This window comes from Mesoplodon bidens, assembly GCF_964165515.1.
Source record: "Mesoplodon bidens genome assembly, chromosome: 7".
Lineage (NCBI taxonomy): Eukaryota > Metazoa > Chordata > Mammalia > Artiodactyla > Ziphiidae > Mesoplodon > Mesoplodon bidens.
In genome coordinates this window covers 79,058,661-79,072,777 of record NC_138164.1, presented here as the reverse complement: position 1 = coordinate 79,072,777, position 14,117 = coordinate 79,058,661, and the positions used below count along the sequence as shown (strand labels likewise).

Below are 14,117 nucleotides of genomic sequence, written 5' to 3'. Positions count from 1 at the left end.
GCCCCAGGCTCAGCATCCAGGACCTGGGGTCTTATATTCTCCTCCTCCCCTCTCTGGGCCTTACTATCCTTGGCTCTAAAATGAAAGAGTGGACTAGATGCGCTCTGACCATAGGGTTTATCCAGCAGAAAGACAAACTGAGGGGGAGTTGAATTCATGGGCCGTGGGGATCGCTGCCCCAAGCTGGTGTCCATCTTTAGCAAGACCTCAGAATCAGCTGCCAGGAAAGAAGAACTGACATTTACTGAGCCCTGTGCTTGTGACTTGCTGGTCTGTGCTACTCTTGTGCCATTCTGTGGGGTCCTCAAACAAGCTTGTGCAGAATACTCTTTAGTAATAAAAAGGAACAAACTATTGATACATGCAACAACTTGGATGGCATTGAGCTGCATGAAAAAAAGTCCAATTCAAAAGGTTGTATCTTGTGTGGACAAAGAATGCCACCCGTCATTTCAGTAAATAAAGGATGTCCTGGCCATAGAGCCATCAGGCACTGCAGCTGCCCCTGGGTGTGCCCTGAGGGGAATTCAGAATGGAGAAAAACAGGACACTGGTCCTAGATAGTTAAGGTGCATATGAAAGGAATAACTTCAATGAGCCCAAACTCTTGCATCTTCCCATATATAGAAAAGCACTAAAATCATTAACTTGAGATGTCTGTTTTTTTTGTGATTAGCAATGATCTTAGATGTTTTACTACATTTTTTTCTCAGCAACAAACTCCTATGTATTGTGGCTCCACCCTTATCTCTTTGAAACACTCCCTCAGAGCTATCTGAGAGGTTGCCTTCCCAGCCTATAGTCCTCAGAATGTCCTTGAATAAAACACAATTCTCAACATTCAGGTTGTGCTTTTTTCTTTTATTGGTCAACAGCTGTATGATTCCATATGTGTAGCATTCTACAAATGACAAAATTATAGAGATGGAGAACTGATTAGTGATTGCCAGAGACTGGGGATGGGTCAGTGGCTATAAGGGGTAGCATGAAGGAGTTCTTTTGTAGTCATCGAACTGTTCTGTATCTTGATTGTGGTGGTCACACACATCCATATGTGTGATGAAATTGCATAGAATTGTGCGCACACACACACACACACACACAGGAGTGCATATAAAACTGGTGAAAGCTGAATAAAGTCTGTAGAGTGTATCACTATCAATTCCCTGGCTTTGATATTATGTTGTAATTATGTAAGATATTACTATTAGGGAAAGCTGGGTGAAGAGTACAGGGGACCACTCTGTACTACATTTGCAATTTCCTGTGGGTTTATCATTATTTCCAAATTAAAAGTTAAAAAAAAAAGTCCTGTGAGATATTACTATCCCATTCTACAGATGAAAGACCTGAGGCTCACTGAGGTCATAGAGCTCTAAGCAGGAAAGTAAAGATTCGATTCCACTTCTCCTCTGACCCCAGAGTTGCAAGCTTCTCGTCCACCATAGGGCCTTGGTATGGAAAGGGAGATGTCAGAAGCTGGCTCATCCAGTCCCAAATTCCTTCCACTTCGGGCCTCAGAGATTTCTTTGTGGAGCTGTCCAGTGTCTGATCCTGCCAAGGGAGCACATGGAGTATTCATGTCTCCCACCTGGGCAGTGAGAGGCTGTGACTTAGCCAGCTCATTTGTGGGAAGACCCTTTTGGAGGGACTCTACTACACTTCCTTCCCTCCATCATCAAGGTCTTGGTTGAAGGAGAAAGAATGACCCTGAGCACATGCAGTTTGTGCTCAGAGGAGTAAAACACACGTCTTCACCCTCACTTGTCCTTGCTCTCCCTCCCATCTCACTTCATCTAGCTCTGCTGGCACTGGCTAGACTGAGGTTGGGGGAGGTCTACTATTGTTACTGAACTCAGGTTCAGCTGCTTGCCCTTCCTGTTGTGAGAGACAGTCCTATGGGTTTGATGACATATGCAGTCATGCTGGAGAAACCCACATGCCAGGACCTGTGGGTGGCCTCCGGCCAATGGTCAGAAAAAGCAGTCAGACAATCTCAAGGAAAGGAATTCTGCCAACAACCCGAGGGAGCTTGGAAGCGGCTCCTTCCTCAGGGTCGCCTCCGGATGAGAACACAGCCCATCCACACCTTGATTGCAGCCTTGTCAGACGCTGGGGAGGAGAGCCAGCTCAGCCATGTCCAGACTTCTAACCTAGAAAACTGCCAGATAATAAATATGTGTTGCTTTAAGCTGTTGTGATTATAGTAAAGAGTTATGGAACAAGAGACAACTAATACAACCTCCGAGGTTCCCAGGGGGCCACCCTAGGAAACAGTGGGGGAGCTAGAGGAGGTGATGACAGTCGCAGCTAGCACTTATGGAGTACTCACTATGTGGCAGGCACTGTATTAAGATTTCATGCAGCTGATTTATTACCCACAACAGTCAGTTGTGTTAATTGACCATTGTACAAGGGAGTCCCCTTCTTAAGAGAGGGAGGCAGGCCAACCCATGTTTGGCAGTATACAGCCTCTATTCCTGCCTCTCCAACCCCAGGCAAACAATTCCCAATCAGAAAGGATCTGGTTTCTGCTTTAGAAATTCCAGAATCTGTGGGCCCCTCATCAAGGACTTTTTTCCTTTAGTTACTGACAACTGGATTTTAATATGTGCCATGAAGCCTACTGAATTTTGTGTATCCAGCAGAGATGAATGAGCCTCAAGACATTTCAGAACTCAGCTTCTGCTACATCTTCCCTGAAGAGAAGGTGAGAAATATTAAGACACATTTTTCATTAGAAAAGAGGTTTTATTTAGGTAGACAGGACAGTGCAGAACAAAAACACTGTTTCACTTTTATGTATAGACACAGCAGCCTTGATTTTCAGCCTTTCAACTCTCCTTACACAGAAGTCAGCATGCTCAGAATGTAGGACGTGGACAGCTGACTTATGTGGAAATAGGAAATATAACAGTGATAACCACCCAAATGCAGAGCTTTCAAGGTTCTTGGTTTTTTTTAAAGGTCATTTTCTAAGACCGTAATTTGTTCCCATCCTTCAACCTCTGTGGAATAGAAACCAATCATTCTTACCAAATGACATAGCAGAAAGAACATACTTATTTTTCTTTAGAAGTTTTGAAGAAATGCAGTCATTAGAAAGAATTTACGCCTAGAGCACCACATTATAGAATACCATGAAATTGTCATTCTGGTGCTTTAAAAAGAGCCAACTTGTTAAAGAGGAGCAGATGGCTTCAGTTTTTGTAGGAAACGCTTGTGACATTGTGGAATTCTTTTTTTTTTTTTTTTTTTTTGCGGTACGAGGGCCTCTCACTGTTGTGGCCTCTCTGGTTGCGGAGCATAGGCTCCGGACGCGCAGGCTCAGCGGCCATGGCTCACGGGCCCAGCCGCTCCGTGGCATGTGGGATCTTCACGGACCGGGGCACAAACCCGTGTCCCCTACATCGGCAGGTGGACTCTCAACCACTGCGCCACCAGGGAAGCCCGGACATTGTGGAATTCTTTCTTCCTCTTCTGGTGGGGCAGGGGGAGGCACTCAAGGCATAAGAAACTTTTATAAATTTCAGGAACTTGAAGAACAATGACTGATCAAACCGCATGCTTTAACTGACAAAGTATTTTTACAGCTAAAGAGAACCCAGAAACAATACATTTCACCTAAAGCAGGCAGGACAAATCAATCATGGATTACTATCTATTATATTCCACAAATGACACAATATCACCTTTGCCAACCTTTTTCGAAGGTTTCACTTTACTTGTGAAAAATAGGGCGAAAATGCCAATGACTGCCCAGAAGGAGCCATTTCATCCCAGTGCCATCAGATGAAACCTCAATTACTCACAATTACACATTTCAACATCCCTTTTCAAGAGGTTATTTTGGGAAATTACCGAGACAAGGACCTTTATAATTTCAATTGCCTTAATCATTGCGAGGCAACACTGAACTTGTATTGAGCTTGGAAAGTGATCACAACTTACTCCACAATAAAAAGCTAAAAATTGTCACTACTTACATGCAGAAACCTATTCATTTGCAGAACTACTCCTCTCTCCACCAAGAGGCCAAATGAGCCTCCCCTCCCTTGCAGAGGACCATTTGCCTTTTAAAATCAAATTACAGTTGCCCACAAACTAGGATTTATTATAACGGTGTGTTCATTTATGCAAATATTTACAGAATGCCTACTACACGCCAGCCATTGTTTTTCAGGAGCTTGTGATATAGCAATGGGTAAAAACTCCCACCCTCCTAGATCTTCGATTTATCCTGGAGATAAGCAAAAGAAACCAACACGGACACATTTTAAATGCTGTGCAACAATCCACTTCTAAGAGCTGAACAGTTCTCACAGGGCCAGTGCCCACGGTGCCCTGCCATCCCACCTTAGCTCATTTTTGGAAAGGAGAGGGTACTCAGAACAGGAAGGAAGCTTCCACACATGAAACACAAACATGCAACCAGACCCGCCATACAATGGGACGTTTCTCGCATTCTCCCAGGACGACTACAATAGGACAAAGCATCTTACAGGTCAGGTGTATGCCCTCCCTCCCCACATTCTAGTGAGGCTGGCTGCACAGAGACAATGACTTGGGTTTGGAATAAGATCACTTCTGGTGGCCAGAGAGAGAATAGCAGTCCATGCCAGCTGCCTGATCACTTCAAGCTACTGCTCCCACCCCACCGGCTCTTTTAGTTGACTTTTTCAGTCTGACTCTAGGAAATGATGTCAGTTACTCAAAGGGGACGACAGTTCATTCAAAAGTGTGCAAACGTGGTTTCACTAAGTAAATGTACAGCTGAGACTTACTGTCGAAAGCAGAAGCTTTCCACAAGGGCCACGGGAGCCTCCCTGCTGTGCAGCTCGGTCCCCAGGCATTACAGCACAGCTTCTTAACCTGGGGTGCGTGGACCACATTGACCCTTGAAGGTGTATGTAGTGTTGTGTGTATATCTGAGGAGAGGGTCCGTAGCTTTAAAGAATATACTTACAAGGGGGGTTTGTAAACTCCCCAAAGTTTAAGAGCCTCCATATTAGAGGGTCTCTGCCTGTCCCTTGGTGAAATTAAATGTGGAGCTGGACACTGCTGTCAGAACAATCAGTCCCAGCCCCAGCTGTAACGCTGGTGTTACAAGTCTGGTTTAGAGGCCTCGTGGTGGTTTGTTAGGAAGATACAGGCCAGAAAACAAAGTCAGCAGCTACTGGCGGTGGTCACTGAGGATCTGTCTGCCCCCTTTTGTAAAGCAATGATGACTCCTCATCCTTGGAAATCTGCCACCTCAAAAGTAGTCCTCCCTCTAAGCCAGCAGTGGATGGAGGAGTTAACTTTCCTAATAACACTTTTTCTCAAGCCCAAATGTATGATCAGACATCCACATCAGACTCTTAGTGCCATGACTATTCATGGACAGCATCATGCACCCCAAGGCTTGGGTTCCCCAAACCCTGCAAGTAAGGTACAAAAGGTGATTGGAGCACTTTCTGTTCAAAATCACCATCTGTGTTATTGTTTTGTTTAAGCTTCAGCCTGGGGGATACGTGGCTAAAGAACCTCTGGGAAGAACTGTAACTAGACTCTCGAAACCATCAGCTACAGAAATGATGGGAAAGAGAAAAACAATATGGTGTCTCCTGAGAACACAGAGCATTTGCTGGGAGTTTTCTGGAAGGGCCTTCAGTGTGGTCACTCTTCCTCTAGATACCTGCCTCTGTCTTCACTGGCTTTTATTAGTCTCTAAACTCCTCAAAGATGAGAACCTGCCTTATTCACATCCTTATAGCCAGTCACTAGCATGATGTCCGGGACATCATAGATGTTATTGGAACTCAGAGAGTAGGGATGGGGGGATGCAGAGGTTAAGGGCTCTAATTAAAGAATTACATGTGACAGGTCTTAGAGAGTCCCTGGTCTCCTAAAATAATGTACCTACTTTTACCACTTCAAACTATAAATTAGGGGCTATCTATAAAGAAGTTGAGGCTTTTTGAAAAAAAAAAAAAGGATAGCACAGAAAAATATATTTCAGAAAATTTTCAAATTATAAAAAGAAACCAGTGTAGAGAACTGCATATAACATCCCAGATATAGTGATATAAAAATGCAGCAAAATTAATAATTTAGGTTACTGACATTTCTAAGTCACACTATTATTCAATGGTAATGAATATTATGCAGTAAGAATAATTTAAAACACTGATTGCATCCTGGATATTTATCATTAGCTTTCCATCTCAGAAATCATCACAGAAGCACAAAAAAAAATCTGCTTTTTTGAATATTCTGAAAGGTGGAGAGCAGCTTATGTAATTAGATTAGGTAAACAACTGTCCCTAAGAGCCATCCATAAACTTTGAAGCTCCTGAGGATTATTCACTAAGCAATGTATTAACTTTCTAAGAATAAAAACAGGGAGGTCCACAGATGTCATTTTTAAGAATTTTGTATAAAATGTAAACATAGTTAGGATCTATTTACATGATCAGAATTGGAAAAAGGTTTTTGATATTCTGGGTCAGCCTTAAATGTTTATGAAACAATGCTTGGGTGATACACTATATACCCATTTGTAACATTTATTCTATAATTCCCCATCAATGCTAGAATGTTCTTCCCGAATGGCCTCAATTTTGACATCACACGATTCTAAATTTTTTTTTTTTTTTTTTGTGGTACGCGGGCCTCTCACTGTTGTGGCCTCTCCCATTGAGAAGCACAGGCTCCAGACGCGCAGGCTCAGCGGCCATGGCTCACGGGCCCAGCCGCTCCGCGGCATGTGGGATCTTCCCGGACCGGGGCACGAACCCGCGTCTCCTGCATCGGCAGGCGCACACGATTCTAAATTTAAACGAATTTTTAAAAGATGTTCTTAAATATAAATAAACTGTGAAGTTGTTCTGGCTCCAAGCACACCCATGTGGCAGATGTCATTTATACGTTCTGATCGTAGTAGGCAAAATGTCCCTCACTTTAAGCCTTCTGTGTTCTGTGAATTTGTTTAAGTAACATCCTGTCTCAAATGCTTTTGACTACAGAGGACTTCCCTGCAGACAACCTCTTCCAAAGTGATTGGATTAACTTGTTCTGTATGTTCAGCTTTCCCCACTGGGCTCTTTCAGAAGCATTCTCTCCTGTATGGAAGTCACAATATCCTTTCGATGCTATCTTATTAACAAAGTTCTCAGCCAGAGCAGCACTTGGGTCCGCTGCCCTTTGCAGCCGAGGGCATCACATAGTGGTTAGAGGACCTCAGTTGGTCAAGGTTGACAGGTAGCAGGGTCCAGAGCCTGGTGTACGAGAGTCGAGTCTCCGGCAATTCTTCCAATGTAGGATACTGCCAGGAGCAGATCCACCTATGGGTCCACAGTCAGCGAGTGAATACTTTTCTCATCCAACGGTCACTAGGACACGGACAAGATTCATATTAAATTATACCCGGACATGTTTATTATTATTTCATAAAACAAAACAAAAAATACTCCCAAAGTCCTTGCTTTCCAGTAGCTCTGAGGCTCGTTGCACCACCTGTACATAAAGGTGTTTTTCTCTGAGGCACTAAAAGGTCTGTTACTCTTACTAGGATTAGTCTTTCCACTTTCCGTCTGACGATGACGTACACATCTACGTTTGCTGTGGCTTACTTGTCTCCATGTTGTCTCGTAGGAATTGCATGAACCATCCTCCACAACGTTTTGTTGACCATCGTTTTCACCAGGGACTCAGTAAGACATACTCAGTATCTCTGCTGAGAACCATCTACTGCGAACCAGCTGGGTACCTGCCAGAGGTTCTTCAGCCAAAATGAATCCCATGTTGCCCAGGTTGCTGATCTGAAGTTCACGGGAAAAAATCAACAGCAAGAAGTATCCAGAAGTCTCTGTCGAGCATTCTGCTCTCCATTATTTATTTTCGTTCCATTGTGTACATTCAAATCTGTCAAAATGGAAAACAAGTATTTATGACAGAAGTCCTTCGGCAGGACCCGTCGGCACTAATTAACTTCTGCTATAAATCTACCTCCTGGTCTTTGCCTTACCCAGTTAAAATCAGCCTCATTGCAGAGCAGCTGAAGTTGGGTCAGGGCGACAGTTAAATCAATAAACTCTCAGCCCCTTTTGTAAGCGATGGAGAATGACAGACAAGACGATCAGCAGTATAGGAAGAAAAGCCAGTAAAGCAAGATAAAAATTAGCAAGAATGACATCAGAGAAGAATGCTTGAGCAAGAGATGGAGTATGAGAAAGACAGAGAATGAGGAGAAGGAAGACAGCACAGCCCAGAGAAAGCACAGATGCTTTCCTTTGGAAATTTGGGGCAGCACCAAAGCTTTCCCCTCTCTCCCCCAGCACTGAGGGGTTTCACCTAAAACCACACCAGGAAAAAAACCAATGGTGGGCAGGGGTAAAGACTGTCAGTCATTCATAAAAGGCGGCTGCAGAGGTGCTCTGTGGGCTTCCGCAGCTTCCACCCTGAGAGCTAAGCCTACCTTTGAGATCTGCCGTCTGGTCCCCCTGCTCCTCTGCCATCATCTCCACGGGCTCAGGATTTTTGCCATCAACCACGTCCATCTTGATCATGCCAAGGTTTGTCAGAAGAAGCATGGGGTCAATGCCCTGACAACTGCTTTTAATATTCTCCAGAACCTTAAGACACTTGTACGACTTGAGTTCACTAATATTCTCCTCCAAGAAAAGAATGTAGAGGCTCAAGTCGTTGTACCCTTCTGACTTGAAATGCAGAACATCAAAAGTGGGCAGGATTTCATACACTTTGAGAACATCCGTCTTCTGTCGGAATGGAACAAACAGCGTGTAGACCACCAGGGGAGCCAGCACGACATACACCACGAGGTTGATGAAACTGAGCAACTGGAAGATGCCGACGGCAATGAGTTTGCACTGGAACCGATCGGGGACAGAGCTGTCATTTTTCAGGATGCCAGATTTGATGTTGCAGATGAACTCATCCGAGAGGGAGGAGAGGCTAAAGTAATAGCCCAGGTAGACGCCTGCTAACAGTATAATGCTGAGTGACAGCACCCGACAGCTGATGTACTTGACAATTAAAGTTGTGGAATTTTTCTTTGTCTTTAAGTACTGCTCCACAATTGGGTACTTGAAGTGGCTTTCCGATATCTCCCACAAACTGAAAAGAAACAAATAAAAATAAGTTAAACCCTTAACCAAGACTGTCAAATAGAAACACATTCAACAGTATCACACCGAAAATCTCCAATGCCTTCCCTCCCGTACTTCTCTACCTGTAACTTCACTAGAGTACCAGGGAATAAAATAAGTTCTTTTTTTTTAAAAAAAAAAAAAAGAAGGAAAAGCAATAATAAAACACTTTCCCCCCTTAATATTTTAAGGAAGGTCTAGATCATTAAATGTTCTACTTGCAAATTCTTAGAACAACTCCGGGCACCTAGTGAATGTTAAATGTTTGTTAAATAAATTTGCTAGTTCTTATTCTGCTGCTGTTTTTTTAACCTATATTTACCATTCAAATGTCTAGAATAAGGTAAAGAAAATCGTTCTAGCCTAACCAGAACACATATGCCTCCTAGAGGCGAGCAGCAGAAGGCTAACAGCTGTGTGGGCGTGGGTTTAGCCTGCGGGCCCACAGACCGGGTCCAGGTCCCAGGTCTCCCACTTAAAGCTATAAGACAGTGTTTTTACCTAGAAAAAAAAAGGGGGGGGGATAAATAAATGCCATTATCTGTAATGATGTTTTGAGGATGAGATAATGTAATTTAGAAAACTCAAGTGTCTGAGCTATTAATATTACTGCTATTGTCAATCACAAAAACCAGAGCAAGAATGTGAAAAAAGCAAGGCGCTGTCTACTTGTTCCCCATTTCCCTCACATCTGTTCTCTGTGCTCAGGGGCCTCATAATCCTCTGTGCTTCTCCATGAAGGGGTAGGCCAAAGCAACCAGCGCTGCATTTGAGAACATGAGACAGTGATGCTTCACTCCATAAGGGAAGGACTCTTGATGTGACGACAGGTGCTGGGGCAGACAGGTGAGGGTGAGATTTGGGGCAGTGGGCCTTCCTGGCTCCCAAAGGGGGTCACCAGGCAGATGACAGTTCCCCATGTACTGGTGGTGAGAACCCTAAGCCCAGATGGGCAGGAGAAGGGCTGCTAACTCATATCCCAAATCCTGATGGGCCAGCTGCTGGGGACTAAGTTACCTTTGCCCCAGGTTCTCATTAACTTCTCGAGCTGGGCAGGCACCGTCTCTCAAGTCAGGGTCACACACGCTCTTTGCAGCTCTAATTGCGCGGTTGTAAACTTTGTCAAGTTCTTCCATGATAAATTTCAAATCTGAGCAAAGATGAGGAACAGCTGCGAAACGCCAGAACAGGGAGGGAAGGTACAGCAGGATCGCCACCAGCAACAGGATGTAGGGGAAAAACTGAAAAATAAGAGAGTGAATCACGGGATCAACAGACCACCCCCTGAAGTAACCATGCTAAGCACTGCTAGCGGTTTTCTCATTCTGACACAAAAGTGCATGCCCACATCGCTTGTGAAAGTCAGGCTCCTTACCCAATAACTACTTCTTATGGCTAAATTCACCTGTCCAGGTAATACGTGACACTGGTAACTACCTTTCCCCTCCACTTCGATAGACTTTAATTTGAAATCATTGGCAGCTAGCTACATGGTGACACATGGTGTCTCCTCCCTAATTACAGAAGGAAACAAAAAAATAAAATTATTCCCCTGTCCTTTAGAATAATCCCTTGACAAAATCGCAAATAAGGAACATGTAAATGTCACAGTGGCCTCTGGGTTCTTCTTTTTTTTTTTTTTAATTGCTATGGTTTTAGGAGGTGACTAAGGCTTTTAGAACTCTGTTTTTTTCCTCTCTGGAATTTGGGAGAATGACAGAAATGCATAACGTTGCTCAAAACAAATTAGAAAAATGTTGGCTTCAGTGATCCTGTAATCACTCCATGAAACAGCTGAAATAAGCAGGTAAAATTCACAAAATGCAGAACGGACTTCCATAGTGGACAGACGGTGAGGACGACCCAACATCCTCATTTTACAGCCAGATAATCTCAAGCCTGGAGAAGCCAACCACAATGGGTGACAGTCATGAGGGGAGCAACCCGATCTAGATGTACATTCAAAACAAATGAGAGGGGATTCAGAAGTCAGAGAGAGCAAAGAGCATCCAGTAACCAGGTCTGCAGGGCAGTAAGGAAAGGCTTAGCCTCAGAGAAGACGCAGGAAGCTGCAGCCAGATCAGACCTGAAATTAAACTCAGCTTAGTGGTCTTCGCAGAGAGGTTGCTGAGCCTCTGACCTCAGTTTCCCTATCTATCAAATGGTCGCGTAATACAGGTGTTATAAAGATTAAATTAGATAATTTATGAAAAATGCTTTGCAAGGTGCCTGGCACGTCGTAGGCACTAAAACACAGCAGCTAAAACCAACGGAAAAGCTACTGAATGGGCATGTTATCTTCAATCCTCACAATGACCCTGGCAAAGCCGATGCCGATGGCCTCACTTTGCAAAGAGGACGCCCAGAGCAGTTTCTGGCCACAGAGCACAAAGCGGGTGATAGAGACAGAATATGAAGCTTGACCTTTCTGATCCCAGAACCATGCCTCTTTCACCATAATACACTGCAAATTATTTTACTTCTCTGGAAAACTCCTCCCTACCTTTGGATTGGTCTCTCTCCACAGCTGCTCAGAGCTGTAACAGGAAGAGGCTACGATGGCCTTGAGTTGACACAAAACTCCCACCCCGACCTCTCTGGGAGCCAGCAGCAGACCAAGTAAGAGTGTGACTCTCACTATAGATCAGATGTACAGAAAAGTTGCAAAGATGGTCCAGCGCGTTCTCGAATAACCCTCATCCAGTTTTCCCCTCTGTTGACATCGGACATCTCCATGGCACACTTGTCAAGATGAAGGAACCATCGTTGGCATATTACCATGAGCTACATTTCAGGCTTTTATTTGGATTTCTCCAGTGTTCCCATTATTGTCCTCTTTCTGTCTCAAGATCCCATCCAGGGTATGCAGTGCATTTTGTTGTCACGTCTCCCTAGACACCTTGGTTCTGTGACAGCTCCTCAGTCTTTCCTTGTTTTTCATGAAGAATAACGTTTTACAATGCATAAAATAACACATGAATTCGCAAAGGAAATGGATGATGTGGATATACAGCTGCCACAACATTAAAAGACAAATTTGTATGTGCGTCTTTGTCAACACATTTAATGGGATCTAACAGATGGTCCAACAACACAGTAACTCTGAAGTGATGAAGAGTAAAAATTACTCTAAGATAGCTGTGATTTCTGTTGGTGACAGTCTCACATGGCACTAATACCACTATAGATTCTTGCCTACTTACATACATATTTTTTAATGTTAAGTTTCAGCTTGAAGTACATAAAAAATAAAGCTGCCCTGTGTTTTCTTATCCTAGTTCATGGACTTCCTGATGCTATCACGGAGCCCACTTTAGGAATCCCTGCCCCAAGGGCAAGAGAAATAGCACAAATGGCTCAGAAACTCCGCAAAGCCCTCACCAACGCAGCTGCTTCCCTTTGGGGTTCTGGCATGGGATGGGGTCCTCAAAACTATTAATCCAATTTGCAAAGAGCTGCTACACAATGACACACACAACAGGCTGTGATTAGCTGCATTTTGGCTACATAATTCATAGCTGGCTACACTGAAACGCAGCGTTCCTTCAACCCTAGTCACTCTGAAGGGTGCTCATTAGTATAAAAATTTAATTGCGTGACGTAGAGTTTGTGCTGCTTCCATAACTGAAAGAACCAGACATTTCCTTTGGGAACCACAGAGGGAACACTATTTCTAACTTAGGGCTGTGGAATATGTATATAAGTCACTTTTCGTTCAAAGCTATTTGAATAATAGTATTTTATCTCGAACTGTTCTTGTGAAGTAGGAAGTGACTGTTTACAGTCTGTAGCAATTTTTCTAACATGCCAACGGTGTAATAATTAGCACCAATGAACAGTTCAACACAGCTCACTGCAATTTGAAAAATGAATGTTTAAAGGTATTACGTGAATGTTTAAAGGTGTTTGCTTTCTTCTAAAATATCCTTGTACCTTGATCACCTCTAGGGGAACGTAGTTGAATGCCCTGTTTCTTAGTTTTTCTCCATAGTTAAACCTCTTTTTTCTTTTTCATCAAAAACAAAAAGGTGATTTGCAGTGAATCTGCAGCAAGATGGCTTTAAAATGAATTCGAATGAAATCAGAATCCAAAAAAAGCATTAAATTAGAGTCTTTAAAATCCTTTTGTCCAAATAAGGAACATGGAAAAACTACCGAGCTTTATGAGTACATCTGCTGGATGGGAACGGCTTTGCTCCTAAGCTCCGTCTACTCCCAATTAGTTCTGAGATGCTTGGCGTCTTTCAAAGCTCCGATTGCATGATCCTGTACGATGCCCATGTTAGTTAGTGCTGAGCTATTCCAAAGTTGGTGAAGCTTCTCATAGCGAGGTGAAACCAAGAACTTGGTACACTTTTCAGTCTCTGAAAAGAGACTGAAAAGTCTCTTTTTTTATCTGCCTTAAAATCATGTTTTGTTTCTGGAAAGGGTTGTAGTTAGAACAACAGACCCTCCAGACGGCAGGGACCTTGGAGGGGATCCGTCCCAGCCCCCCTCCATGTTCAAATCCCCTCTAGCTCATCTAAGGCAAAGGAGCATCCAATTAGGACTGAGCGACTCCTCCCGTGAAATGGATGTGATCATGTCTTATGGGATTAAATGCAGATGGGTAAATTCATTCAAAAACATCTCCTGGGCACTTGCCAGGTACCAGGCAGTGGGCTGGGAGCATGGCCCCAAAGAGGAAGTGCACAGTTTGCCCCAGGACCACACAGGTCAGGTGGGAATACCAGCTAATAATTAAATAATCAAAACATAAAAGTGATGACCACAAAATACGTAGTACTGAGGGAACAGAGATGTCCTTGGGGAGGTGAGGGAAGGCTTTGTAAAAGAGGTAACGTCTGAGCTATGTCTTAAAGTACAGTGAGGCAAAACAACAACAAAGAATCCATAAAGCACTATTACAGGGACTTCCCTGGTGGCGCATTGGTTAAGAATCCGCCTGCCAATGCAGGCGACACGGGT

At 43.7% G+C, this 14,117-nt stretch overlaps 1 protein-coding gene across 1 annotated transcript in view; it reads right to left on the bottom strand.

The window, feature by feature from the left end:
- Window positions 1–2,744: 2,744 nt before the first annotated feature.
- The window catches only part of PANX1 (pannexin 1), a 38,976-nt gene continuing 27,603 nt past the window's right edge, over window positions 2,745–14,117 (bottom strand). The window contains exons 3-5 of the mRNA XM_081238534.1: window positions 10,167–10,390; window positions 8,459–9,117; window positions 2,745–7,905 (exon numbers count right to left, since the gene is read on the bottom strand). Of these exons, the coding sequence (XP_081094660.1) occupies window positions 7,823–7,905; window positions 8,459–9,117; window positions 10,167–10,390 (966 nt within the window). The 3' untranslated portion in view covers window positions 2,745–7,822. The remainder of the gene's footprint in view (window positions 7,906–8,458; window positions 9,118–10,166; window positions 10,391–14,117) is intronic.